Source organism: Geotrypetes seraphini, chromosome 3 (genome assembly GCF_902459505.1).
Source record: "Geotrypetes seraphini chromosome 3, aGeoSer1.1, whole genome shotgun sequence".
Lineage (NCBI taxonomy): Eukaryota > Metazoa > Chordata > Amphibia > Gymnophiona > Dermophiidae > Geotrypetes > Geotrypetes seraphini.
In genome coordinates this window covers 219,402,671-219,415,572 of record NC_047086.1, presented here as the reverse complement: position 1 = coordinate 219,415,572, position 12,902 = coordinate 219,402,671, and the positions used below count along the sequence as shown (strand labels likewise).

At 44.5% G+C, this 12,902-nt stretch overlaps 1 protein-coding gene across 2 annotated transcripts in view; it reads right to left on the bottom strand.

Moving 5' to 3' along the window:
* The window catches only part of DHH (desert hedgehog signaling molecule), a 56,903-nt gene extending 49,076 nt beyond the window's left edge, over positions 1-7,827 (bottom strand). For both annotated transcript variants that reach the window (XM_033939619.1, XM_033939620.1), the window contains exon 1: positions 7,365-7,827. In XM_033939619.1, the coding sequence (XP_033795510.1) occupies positions 7,365-7,664 (300 nt within the window). In that variant the 5' untranslated portion in view covers positions 7,665-7,827. The remainder of the gene's footprint in view (positions 1-7,364) is intronic.
* Positions 7,828-12,902: the final 5,075 nt, after the last annotated feature.

Sequence of the window (12,902 nt, the reverse complement as noted above, 5' to 3'; positions counted from 1 at the left end):
ACAGCCAAGATCACTGGAGTTAAAGCCAGACATAAAAATGGACTAAGGCCCCATGGTGGCCAGCACCAGAATTAAAGGTGAAAATGTGTTTCCATTGCAACAAAGGCATCTTCTCATTCCATGCCTGACCTGTGGTGGCAAAAAGGGCGAATAGAATGCTACGAATGATTAAGAAGGGGGATCACGAACAGATCGGAGAAGGTTATCATGCTGCTGTACTGGGCCATGGTGCGCCCTCACCTGGAGTACTGCATCCAGCACTGGTTGCCGTACATTAAGAAGGACACAGTACTACTCAAAAGGGTCCAGAGAAGAGCGACCAAGATAGTTAAGGGGCTGGAGGAGTTGCCGTACAGTGGGAGATTGGAGACTGGAAAGAGGAGACTGAGAAGGGACATGATCGAAACATTCAAAATACTGAAGGGAATAGACTCAGTAGATAGATTGTTTACCCTCTCCAAGGTAGGGAGAATGAGTGGGCACTCTCTAAAGTTGAAAGGGGATAGATTTCATACAAACGTAAGGAAGTTGTTCTTCACCCAGAGAGAGTGGTAGAAAACTGCAACACTCTTCAACGCTAAGAAATGCAAGATCATGCACCTCAGCAGCAGAAATCTGTGCAGAACTTACACCTTGAATGGTGAGACCTTTGCTAGAACTTCAACAGAACGAGACTTGGGAGTGATCATCAGCGCAGACATGAAAACTGCTGATCATGTTGAGAAGGCTTCATCTAAGGCAAGACAGTTGTTAGGTTGCATCCACAGGAGTTCGTCAGCTGGAAGCCTGAAGTCATAATGCCATTATACAAAACCATGGTGAGACCTCATTTGGAATACTGTGTACAATTCTGGAGGCCACACTACCGAAAAGATGTGCTGAGAGTAGAGTCTGTGCAAAGGATGGCTACCAGGATGGTCTCTGAGCTCAAGGATCTATCGTATGAGGAAAGGCTGAAAAATTTGCGGCTGTACTCACTCAAGGAACGTAGGGAGAGAGGAGATATGATCGAGACGTTTAAGTATATTACCGGCCGTATTGAGATGGAAGAAGAGATTCTCTTTCTCAGAGGACCCTCAGCCACAAGAGGGCATCCGCTCAAACTCAGGGGCGGGAAATTTCATGGCGACACCAGGAAATATTTCTTCACCGAGAGAGTGGTTGATCCATAAGCACATAAGCAATGCCTCCACTGGGTCAGACCCGAGGTCCATCGTGCCCAGCAGTCCACTCATGCGGCGGCCCAACAGGTCTAGGACCTGTGTAGTAATCCTCTATCCCTTTTTCCAGTAGGAAATTGTCCCATCCTTTCTTAAACCCCTGTACAGTATTCTGCCCTATTACGTCCTCTGGAAGCGCATTCCAGGTGTCCACCACACGTTGGGTAAAGAAAAACTTCCTAGCATTCGTTTTGAATCTGTCCCCTTCCAACTTTTCCGAATGCCCTCTTGTTCTTTTATGTTTTGAAAGTTTGAAGAATCTGTCCCTCTCTACTCTCTCTATGCCCTTCATGATCTTGTAAGTCTATCATGTCTCCTCCGAGTCTCCGCTTTTCCATGGAGAAGAGCCCCAGTTTCTCCAACCTTTCAGTGTATGCCTTTAATCATTCATGTCGCTCTCCTCTGGACCCTCTCAAGTATTGCCATATCCTTCTTAAGGTACGGTGACCAATACTGGACACAGTACTCCAGGTGCGGGTGCACCATTGCCTGATACAATGGGAGGATGACTTCCTTCGTTCTTGTTGTAATACCCTTCTTGATAATACCAAACATTCTGTTCGCTTTTTTTGAGGCTGCTGCGCATTTCGCCGTTGATTTCATCGTTGTATCCACCAACACTCCCAAGTCCTTTTCGAGGTTACTTTCCCCCAGATAACTACGTAGGACTACGAATTTTGAGTTTTGGAGCGGGCTGCCGGGTCTTGCTGGATCTGAATTTGAGGTCTGTTCCCGCCCTGGGGGGAAGCGTCGCCCCTCTAGAGCCCTGACTGCCTGAGACCTCCTTCCCAGGCCCGGGTAACTTTCCATTCCATTGCCCCCATTGCCAGCAGCCCTTTCTTCCAGTAGGTAGGATACGGTGGCGACGGGGGTGAGCCTGCGCCTGTGCTTCCCCATGGCTCCTGTGCTCAGGCCCCGAGCCTGGAACGAGCTCCCGGTGCAGGTGATCGAGGCAAACAGCGTGCAAGAATTTAAGAGCAAATGGGATGCCCATATGGGATCCCTTAGAGGGTTAAGCCAAGGGAACCTGTCACCAGGAGTGGGATCCCTAGGATAGTAGACTTGGGGTGGGTCAGTAGAGTGGGCAGACCTGATGGGCTATGGCCCTTATCTGCCGTCATCTTCTATGTTTCTTCCGGAGTCTTGTTATAAGGGAAAACACCCTCCAGGGATTCAAGACAAAATTGGACAAGTTCCTGCTAAACTGGAACGTACGCAGGTGAGGCTGGACTCATTTAGAGCACTGGTCTTTGAACAAAGGGCTGCCACATGAGCGGACTGCTGGGCACGATGGACCACTGGTCTGACCCAGCAGCGGCAATTCTTATGTTCTTATGACCTCCAATCTCTTGCAATGTGAAAGCTGCATGGCAGGAGGCCCATACGACACCTTCACAAGCCTGCTACAGCCTCCAGCACAAAAGACCCACCTACTTTCTAGGACTATAAAGCACAGCACCCAGACAAATGTTTATGGAAATCAGTTCCTGAGGCATACTAACACTGTTTATTAAAGGCCTTAAGAGTTTACCATATTAACTGTGAAAAAGGAAACGGGAACAAAAATGCCCATGTGCTGTCTCGTGCTTCTGCTCTGCCTCAGGGAACCTGGGGAGAGATTCTGCCATGTAAAAACGGAAAGTGTGATTGCAAAGTACCCGATGTGGCCACTGCTCATATTTTTTGATCATATACATGTCGACACTTGTGAAGTTTATGTAAGAGAAAAATCCAGCTCTATATTAAATACATACCAATAGACTATTAGCTAAATCTCATATGCCCTATAGGGGGCAATAGACTACCCTCATTGGTGCAAACTGCAGACACTAATGGTACCTGCTTCATTTGTAAAGAATAATAAGATAGTTTTTGCTTTGATCGTTATACCTGGGAGAAGAGTAACTGAAAGTAGAGAATGACATTGGGGAAAAAATTTGCCTGTTTCTGCCCCATCCCCGTGAGCTCGGTCCCCATCACCACAAACCATCTCCCTTCTGTGTTCCTATTTTTCCCATTTCTAATATCTTCCCTCTGCATCTGTATACTCCTTCAGTGTACAGCATTTCTCCCCCCCCCCCCCCCGTGTCCATATACCATCCTCATGTATCTCCCCTTTATGTCTCTGTCCCTACGCCCCCATGCACATAATTTCCCCTCTGTTACCTTTTATTCACAGAAACTTTTTTACAGACTTTAAAAGATATGCCAGTGTTCACTTTTACTGATGGCTGCCAACCCTGAAGGAAGGTATAGGCAAGAGAATAGAGAATATTTCCATTTTCTTAAATTATCACTGTGGAACAATTACACATTAGGAGATTTTCAGCTGTCTGTATACAAAACCTTCCCTTCAAGTTCCACAGCTGCTACTGCAAATGGATAAAGACTCATAATATGTTTACTTAATTATCAAAGTTAAACTAGAGAGTTTCTTCTTAATTGTGCACTACTGTTGCTGAGGTTAGTAATCACTGCGTGGTCCAGCAGCCCCCTCCCGCGCCTCATTCCACCACCTCCCTCCCTCCCCCTCACCTTATGTGGCAAATTTCATCTTTCTTCTCCCAGCACGCTTTCAACAAGTCGCTCACGGATGCTTGAGTCTTCTTCTCCGATGCAACTTCCTGTTTCCACGGGGCAGTGAATGGCCTTGTCCCCGTCAGCGACCACTATTTTTCTCTCCCCAGAGGTAACAGCCACCTTGTCATTCTATGATCTGAAAGAATTTGCTCTCACTTTCTCCAAGCAAAAAAAAACAAAAAACCTCTGCCTATTGTTGCATCCCTTGACCTAACAGAAGCCAGTGCCCACTGCAATATCGCTATGGCACTGTTCCAACACTATTAAAAAAACACCAAAAAACAAGGAATGGAGGAACAAACTCCACTAAAGTAATAACTTCACTCGCGGCACTGCTCATGGGTAAAAAAATTTTAATGGAGGAAAAAGCCTCAGGTTTAAAGGGAGCCAAGCAACCAGCTCTACTTCAAGACATCACAGGCATGAAAAACCTCCGAACACTACATGTGCATCTCTTACACAAAACACCCCCTTTGGTGGGCCCATGTTTCATGGCAAACCTGCCACTTCTTCAGGGCAATGGGGCAATAAATGCTGCAATAGACCAAAAACAGGTAAAACCTGCATTGTGTTGAACATATGTGCAAGGTAAGCAATTTTCAACAAGTTCCTTGCCACAGGTAAAGGTGCTTTCCCTATAGAAATGGTTTTGAAATTGCCCTGGTGACAAGCGTTCACCACCATGCAGTCCTTCAGAACAGCGGTTAAATTTTATTGGTGGCATATCAGATTCGTTTGAACTTTCAAACCAATTCGTTCAGGGTGTTTCTACTTTAAAACACAGTGAAACCTTGGTTTGCGAACATGATTCGTTCCAGAAGCATGCTTGTAATCCAAAGCACTCATGTCAAAGCAAATTTTCCCTTAGGAAATAATGGAAACTCAGACGATTCATTCCACAACCCAAAAACCTTAATACAAAGTACTATACGGTACTTATATTGCAAGACCTCACTCATTTAGAACAGTCACTCCACTCCCGCAGCATCAGAGAGAGACGAACCATCGCTCAGTTGTGGTGTGTGTATACTGTATGTACTTGTAGGTGTCAGGTCAAAAGCGCGCCGGGACAAAGGCGCACCCAGACAATTGAGCGCACCCAGACAATTGAGCGCAGCGCGCACCGCCACGCCGCTCTAAATTACTGTTTTTAGTGCTCCGACAGGGGGGTGTGGGGGGGAACCCCCCCCACTTTACTTAATAGACATTGTGCCGTGTTGTGGGGGCATTGTGGGGGGTTGTAACCCCCCACATTTTACTGAAAACTTCACTTTTTCCCTGTTTTTAGGGAAAAAGTTCAGTTTACAGTAAAATGTAGAGGGTTACAACCCCCCACACCCCCCATAACGGCGGCGCGATGTCTATTAAGTAAACTGGGGGGGTTCCCCAACAAAACCCCCCGTCGGAGCCCCTAAAAACTGTAATTTAGAGTGGCGCGCACTGCGCTCAATTGTCGGCACACCGTTGTCTATGAACCGTACTTGTATTGCAAAACAATGCTTGTATATCAAGTTAAAATTTAATAAAAATGTTTCGGCTTGTCTTGCTAAACACTTGTAAACCAAGTTACTTGCAATCCAAGGTTTTACTGTAAATTTAGATCTCCAGTTATAAATTGTAGCACTTTCACTAGAACTTGAATGAATAAAGTGGAAGTCTATACATCCTAATTAGGTGATCTGATCCGATAGAAGTTTCAATCGTTTATAATTTCATAAGCAAGTAACCCTAGCTTAAATTTGGTATTTTTATTTACTTGTAGGGGGGGGGTCATCATTGCTCATGCATGTCACATCTTAAGAGCATAAGAGTTGCTATATTGGGACAGACTACAGGTCCATCAAGCGCAGTATCCCATTTGCAACAGCGGCCAACCCAGGTCACAAGAACCTTGGAGTTTCATTTTGAGATCCCAAGCGCTAGATTCTTTTTTCTTTTTTTTTTCATTCACATTCTTGGCATGTGAATGACATTGTTTCAATGTCATTAGCATCACTAATGACATTGAAACAATGTATAGTAAACTCAGGGTCAGAGTCTGCCGGGAGAAGACAGTACTTTCAGTAGCATTAAGTAACACAGGTCTTACGGAGAGGCGCTCTCTGATGAAGACCGAGCTAGAATGAGTGTTGGATCTCTGTTGTTAGTAAACACCTGTCATCCTCGCATAAGAGCAATATACAAAGAGTGTTCTGAAGAGAAAAGTCAAAGGCTTAGGTACGGTACGAGGGATGCTGAAAAGTTCTCGGCCCAACCAACCAACTTCTTAAGTGCCGAGCGTTATTTTGCCACTGTAGTTGGAGAGCATCACCTTCTTCGGTTAAGTGCCAGTCTGTAGAAACGAAATTCTCTGGTTCTGACTTTGTTTCAGATCTTTGAATGAACCCTATCCGACCATCATGGTTGGGCTGAGAACTGTTCAGTACTCCCTGGTGCATATTGAACTTTTCACTCCCTATCTTTGACACCTTTTGGTATTTATTTTTTGTTCCCTGCCTTCATTTCTTGACTGAGATACCCTGGTACAATGGCAAAGCTTTGTAGTGGGAGGGGGGGTGGAAGGGCTCTTCAGAAGAGGGAAGAGTCTGGCTATTGGCACGAACGGAGCTGCTATGAGGCAACCAGTTTGCCAATCTCTTAATAAGTCGTTCCTGTTAATTCCTAGCCATTGCACGGGTCACTGTATAACCAGGTCCAGCACCAGCTGGTTCCCACTACATCGGCTTGAGCTGGCGCTCTCAACCGACTTGGCAGCTCTGGTTTGACTGAAATTACTGGGTTTCTTTTTTTGTGTGTGTGTTCTAATCTAAACCTTAGATTTATATACCAGATCATCCCCTAAAGACTCAGTTTACAACAACAATAGGTTTACAAAGATGTGTTGATTTTAAGATAGATCATTAGCACAATGCAATGATCTCTTTTTAGGTTGGGGCGATAATACTCTTAAGTTATTTACTGTTTATTTTTTCTATGAACAATGCGCATCCCATGTGCTGTCTTTGTATTTGTACTCGTATGTTTTTTAGTTGCATATTTGTATGTGTCTTGAGAGTCTTGATGTATTTTGATGTTAAGAATGAAATTAAGCTAATAAAGTATTTAAGGTATTTATAAAATTAGATTATTTTTGTGCACTACACCTATTCTTTGAGATTCATTTTACAAATTGCTTTTTTCACAAGGGATTCTTTATTCAATATATGTGTTATTTTTGAATTCTTTCTTGTTTTTGATTATCTCTCAGTTTTGTTCGGATTGTTTAGCGCGATAATTCTCATGCCATGCACGAAAACTAGGGATAATGACCGAGCTGGATTCAGGGGCAGAAGGTAAGGTCCAGCCTCGGGTCGCATAATTTGGTTTTGTTTTTTGTGGGTTTTTTTTTTGTTTTTTTTTTTTTTTTGGGGGGGGGGGTGATTTGGAAGGTAGTGTTTTGACATACAGTATTAGGTCTTTACAGTTTTGAAGTTGGGGGAAGGGATACAAAAGCCAGAATTCCGATGTCTTAGAATGAAGTGGAAACACCCCATTCCACCCCCCCCCCAAACCCTGCAGCGGTACCTCGGTCATTAGCCGGTCCGCTCCGCTGTTCTCCTCGTCCTTGAAGATGATGTCCGGGTTGTAGTTGGGCACCAGCTCCCGGAACCTCTCCGAGTTGCGCGTGATTTTGGCCTCTGCCTTGCCGCTGGCTCCCAGCGTCTTCTCGGGCACGTTAGGCACGAACTGCTTGTAGCGGAGCGGCTCCAGCTTGCGCAGGTACCGCCGCCGACCCACGGGGCCCCTGCCGGGACCGCAGCCCAGGCTGGGGGCCAAAAGCAAGAGCAACAGCAGCAGTCTGTGCCGGGCCGGCGCCAAGACCATCGCCGATGAGCAAAGGGGTCAAGCCCTTACCTCGGATCCGCTCACCAGTCCCGCGGGCAGCCCTTGGACATCCTGCGACGAAGCACCCAAAGGATCTCTCGCCCCGGCACCACCGCGCACCTGCTCCCGCTGCGCCCTCAGCACCTGCCTGGCGCGGCCATTCCCCGCGCTCTGACACAAGCCGGCCATTGCGGCAGCTCTTATAGCCAGGCACGCCCCGACTCCGCCTCCTCGCCGCGGCTCCGCCTCGGTCTGCACGCCCACTTCTCCAAAATAGGATAAAAGGGGCGGGGAGTAGAGCTCTTGGGAGAGGTTCTTGAGCGATCCGGCAGCGTGAGTTCCAGAGAGAACGGATTGGGCGGGTAGGTGACGTCCTTCGACGTCACAGTCTACCTCGGTGGACCTGAGGTAGAACGAGCGGGACTTAACCTGCAGCAAGGTGGAGAAGACGATGACAGCACCACCGAGGGACGAAGGACCAGTTTAATAAGATATTGTAAAAAAAAAAAAAAAAAATTAATAATAATAAAAAATTAGAAACAGAATTTTTCAATCCAGAATAAACACTTTTGTTTCGGTACCTTCCTTCTGTTCTTTTAAACTTGTAGCTCAGTTGGAGCCAAGGCTGGGATCTGGGTTTATGTGCAAATTCCCAGATAATATATAGAAATAAAACAAAATAAAAAAAACAAAAAACCCACAAAACAAAGGAAATAAGGTATTTTTTATTGGACTAATTCAAGATACATTCTTCTCAGAAATTTCTCCCTTTCTGTTCACCCCATGTTAAGACATGCAGGGACATAGGTGAGATACAGGGGAGGGGCCCCAAACCTTATCTTTGGGCTATGCCACTTTCAAAAGAAGGCAGGCTTGAAATTATTTGTGACAATTCACCTGGTTGTCACACCTGTAGGTCTGTGCATGCAAAATATTTTATAAAAGGCTCCTGGAATGTGGAGCCTTATATACAATACATATAGGACTACATTCAGTGCTATTCTATGAACGGCACTCCAAGTTGGGGGCCTGCACTGGTCTTTGACCTAAGGGCCGCCGCGGGAGTGGACTGCTGGGCACGATGGACCACTGGTCTGACCCAGCAGTGGAAATTCGGGGGAGAGTGTGGCGCAGGGGTTAAAGCTACAGCCTCAGCATCCTGAGGTTGTGGGTTCAATCCCACGCTGCTCCTTGTGACCCTGGGCAAGTCACTTAATCCCCCCATTGCCCCAGGTACGTTAGATAGATTGTGAGCCCACCGGGACAGACAGGGAAAAATGCATGGAAACCGTTCTGAGCTCCCATGGGAGAACGGTATAGAAAATTGAATAAATAAATAAATAAAATAAGTTTCAAGTTCAAGAAAATTTGATAAAAATCGCTTATCTGGAATTACTAAGCGAATAACAATCCAATAATTATACAAATTAAAAAGGGATGAAATACAATCTCTGTGCATAGTGCCAGGATCCACACCCAACTTTGGGATTGAGGATTTACACCGACTGAAACCTGATTTAAATCCTCCTGTGTAAGTTAGGCACATTCTATAGTGAATACCCCTGACTCATCCATGCCTATGTGGCCTTCTTAGCTGCACATTCAAAATGTACACATTCATCTTTATAGAATAGCGCTTAGCAAGATGTGCATGTAATTCCGAATTGTTGCAAATTAGCTCTGCCCCCAGTAACAGCTGTTATGCATATTCTTAAGAACTGGAAATCAGCCTCCTTGCTGGATTACTCCTTCTGGTGGAACTCACTATGCCTTTACAATAAGTGTGAATCTTATGCTTTTGAAAAACACTGTATTTCTAGACTGTCTTTACAAACCTTTCATCCTCCCTCACCATGGAAATTCCTGGATGGTTTTATACAATCTGGCTAGTCGACCACTCCTGCAACCTGTTGTCTCTTTCTTTCTGGTACCCTTTTCTTTCTTTCCTCTCTTCACATACTATATTTAGCCTCATGTCTTATGACTTCGCTTGGAAATTGTTTGGTTACAAGGGGCTAATTGTACAGTAGAATGTAATTGTTCTTCTTAGTCACCTTTCTCGTTGAATGTACTTTCACTGTTTTTGTGGTCTATGTCCTTTGTTATCATTCCCAAATTTCCAATAAAAATTTTGAACTCGAGCTCTGCCCCCAGTTAGTTATTGGCATCGGTTAGCTTGTTAATTAAATTGCATAGGCAAATTGGATGTGCACTCAGATTTGTGTATGTAGTTTTGAGTGTTCGGAAGAAAAGCCAGAATGTAGAATCCAGGGGATCGTGTTATGAAAACTAATAGCCTGATTTTATAACAGGAGGTCCATATGTGACGTACAAAAAGGCATCTCTCTTTTAACCTATTCAGTGCTAGCTCAAAGGGTTATGGTGCCCTGAGCCCGGTGGCACCACCATCTTGGTGAGGGCGCAGGCACCAGTCCTCCTCTCTGTCCGTCGCTCCTTCCCTGCTCCCCCCCACTGCTGCGGCTGTGCCCCGCTTCCCTTCCCCTTCTGTAACGTTCCTGGTGTGAGCAGCAACCCCCAGCGTCTCCTCTGACCCACGCCTAGGAAGTGATGTCAGCGGAAGAGCCGATGCTGGCGCGACAGCAGGTTGGGGGGTTGCTGCTCGCTACAGAGGTACGGGATATGCGGTGCGTGCGCAGCCAGAGGGGGTGGGGAAGGAGCAAGTGGAGAAGAGGGCGGGGGAGGGGCGCAACTGCCCCAGGTGCCTCTCACCCTTGCTACGGCCACTGCCTGAGCCAACTGTTGCTCTGTCCCCTCAGTCTATATTGGAAGCTATCTGCCTTGCCAGCTCTTTTGCAGTGGCCAGAGCACGTCTCTTTGTTCTCACTGCTGTGCTCTACTCCACACTGTTCTCATGTTTAAACTTGCTGTACTTCTTGAATGTCTGGGAGCCATATTTGCAGTCCTTATACCAAAAGGGTCGGAGTGCGATTTTAAGATGGGTGACCTGAACTGGATGATCAGTTTGCTGGGGTGCTAGAGCCTAGTGCTTCCTGGCGGGATGGGATGGGGAGTACCAATGGGGGGAGGGGGGAGGGGGTTCGTATGGTCCTTGCACTTAGTCATAGGTTTCTGTATTGGGGATGAGTTGGGGGAGGGAGGTGGAGTGGCTTCTTCGGGGCTCATCAGAGTCCAGGGCCTCGGAGGGTCATTCTGCCGACTCTGGCCTTGTTTGCCATGAGTCGATTGAGAGGGGGGTTTTGTTGCTGTTCTTATCTCCTGTATGTATTTGAGCTATGTTGAATATGTTTAAATCTATTTTATTCATTTTCACATCAAAGATCACAAAGAGCACTTTGATACATGTAACTAAATACATTCAAGAAATTATTATCAAATCATAAATTCCAGTACAATGATTATAGTCCACATTAAAGGAGAGTGAAACCATACACAATCAAGGGTAGTTGAATTAAAGAAAACTAAACTCGGTCATATTTGCATATGCCACAAATGTACAGGGTTCTTTGGTTAATTACATTAGGTCCTAAGTGGTTGAAATTACAGAGGGGTCAGGAGCCTTAATGGCAGCCTTACCTTCCAAAAAATATTGCAATTGTTCTGGATCATAAAAAATATACTTATTTATTTGATAGGTAATACAACATTTACAAGGAAACCTGAGTTGAAAGGTAGCTCCCAAAGCCAAAACTGACTGACGGAATGTCAGAAATTTTTTCCGTCTAAGCTGCGTCCACTTTGAAACATCAGGAAAAATTGCAATTTTGTGATTGTAAAATTCAACATTTTCAGTTCTATAATAGAGGCGGAGAAGAGCTTCTTTATCTTGTAAGAAAACAAAAGTTACTAACAAAGTGGCTCTCGCTGAAATTTCAATCCGTGAAGATTCTAACATCCCAGTGAGGTCTAATTCTCCAGGATGAACAATTGACTTGTCCTTTTCCTCTTCAACTATATTTAGATAATATAGTTTTTGCAATGGTGGCATATTTGTCTCTGGAAATTTTAAAACTGAAGTCTGAGCTATGTTGAATATGATGCCTCAATATTTGTACTATGAATCTTTTGTGTTTCATGGTATTGATAGCATTATTGTTTGCATCAATAAAAATTGTTTGAACCTAAACTTGCTGTAATGCTGGGGCCCTACAGAGAAGAGAGCACAGCTCTTGCCATAATGAAGACTGAGCCAAGAAGTCAGGCTTTTGGGGCCTTTGAGCTTAAGGCACCCTAAGAACATAAGAATAGCTATGCTGGGTCAGACCAGTGGAGAAGAAAGACAAAAGTGGGGGTGAACTGTGGACTTCCAAACCAAGGAGGACACTCAAGACGACCAGGAATGTGGTTTATTGAATCACACATCTAACAGATCCAACATGGCACCATGTTTCGGTGAATGAATCGCCTGCCTCAGCGGTCAAAACGAACAAAAAAATATATATACATGTTAAAAAAAGTTAAAACATTGCTACAGAGAAAGAAACAAAATATAAAAATATATGCTTAATATAAGGTGACATAACAAGAAACTGAACTAAAAACATATCAGGATTACAAGTCAAAATCAAGAGGCTCATTTAAAATACGCCAAAGCAAAAAAAAAAAAAATCAATAAAGTAGTCAAAAACAATGTTTAAAAGGACTAACCTGTATCATCAACAAAGCATGCAATAACAACAGAAATCCCGAAAAAGTTCTATAAACCTATGGGTACAAAGTTTTCTATGACAAAATAAAAAAGAGTCGTAAATGGAGTACGTTAACACAAATCAGTGGACACATACGCAAATGATGTGTGAATATACTAATAAGATAAAACAATAAAAATATGGATATACCAACTGCACCGAGGAGATATAAAACATCACTCCCAACAAAAGAAATTGGATTAACCTAGAAGTAACCCCCACCTCTTTTACAAAACCGTAGCGTATAGCCGGTGCTAAAAACCGTGCTATGGTTTTGTAAAAGGGGAGGGGCTTAAATAAAAATTGCAATAATAAAAAAGTATGATATATTTATATATATATATATGCATAATAAAACTAAAGGTGTTATCACATACCCCCTCTTTTATGAACGCATAGCGTTGGATATAGCGCCAGCAGTGGCGGTAACTGTTCTGATGCTCATAGAGCGTAAGAGCAGTTACCATCGCTGCCAGCGCTAAAACCCACGCTATGCGTTTGTACAACAGGGGAGGAACTTTGGTAAGTACTAAACCCTCAAGTAAGTCAAACACCCCCCCTTTTATATTTA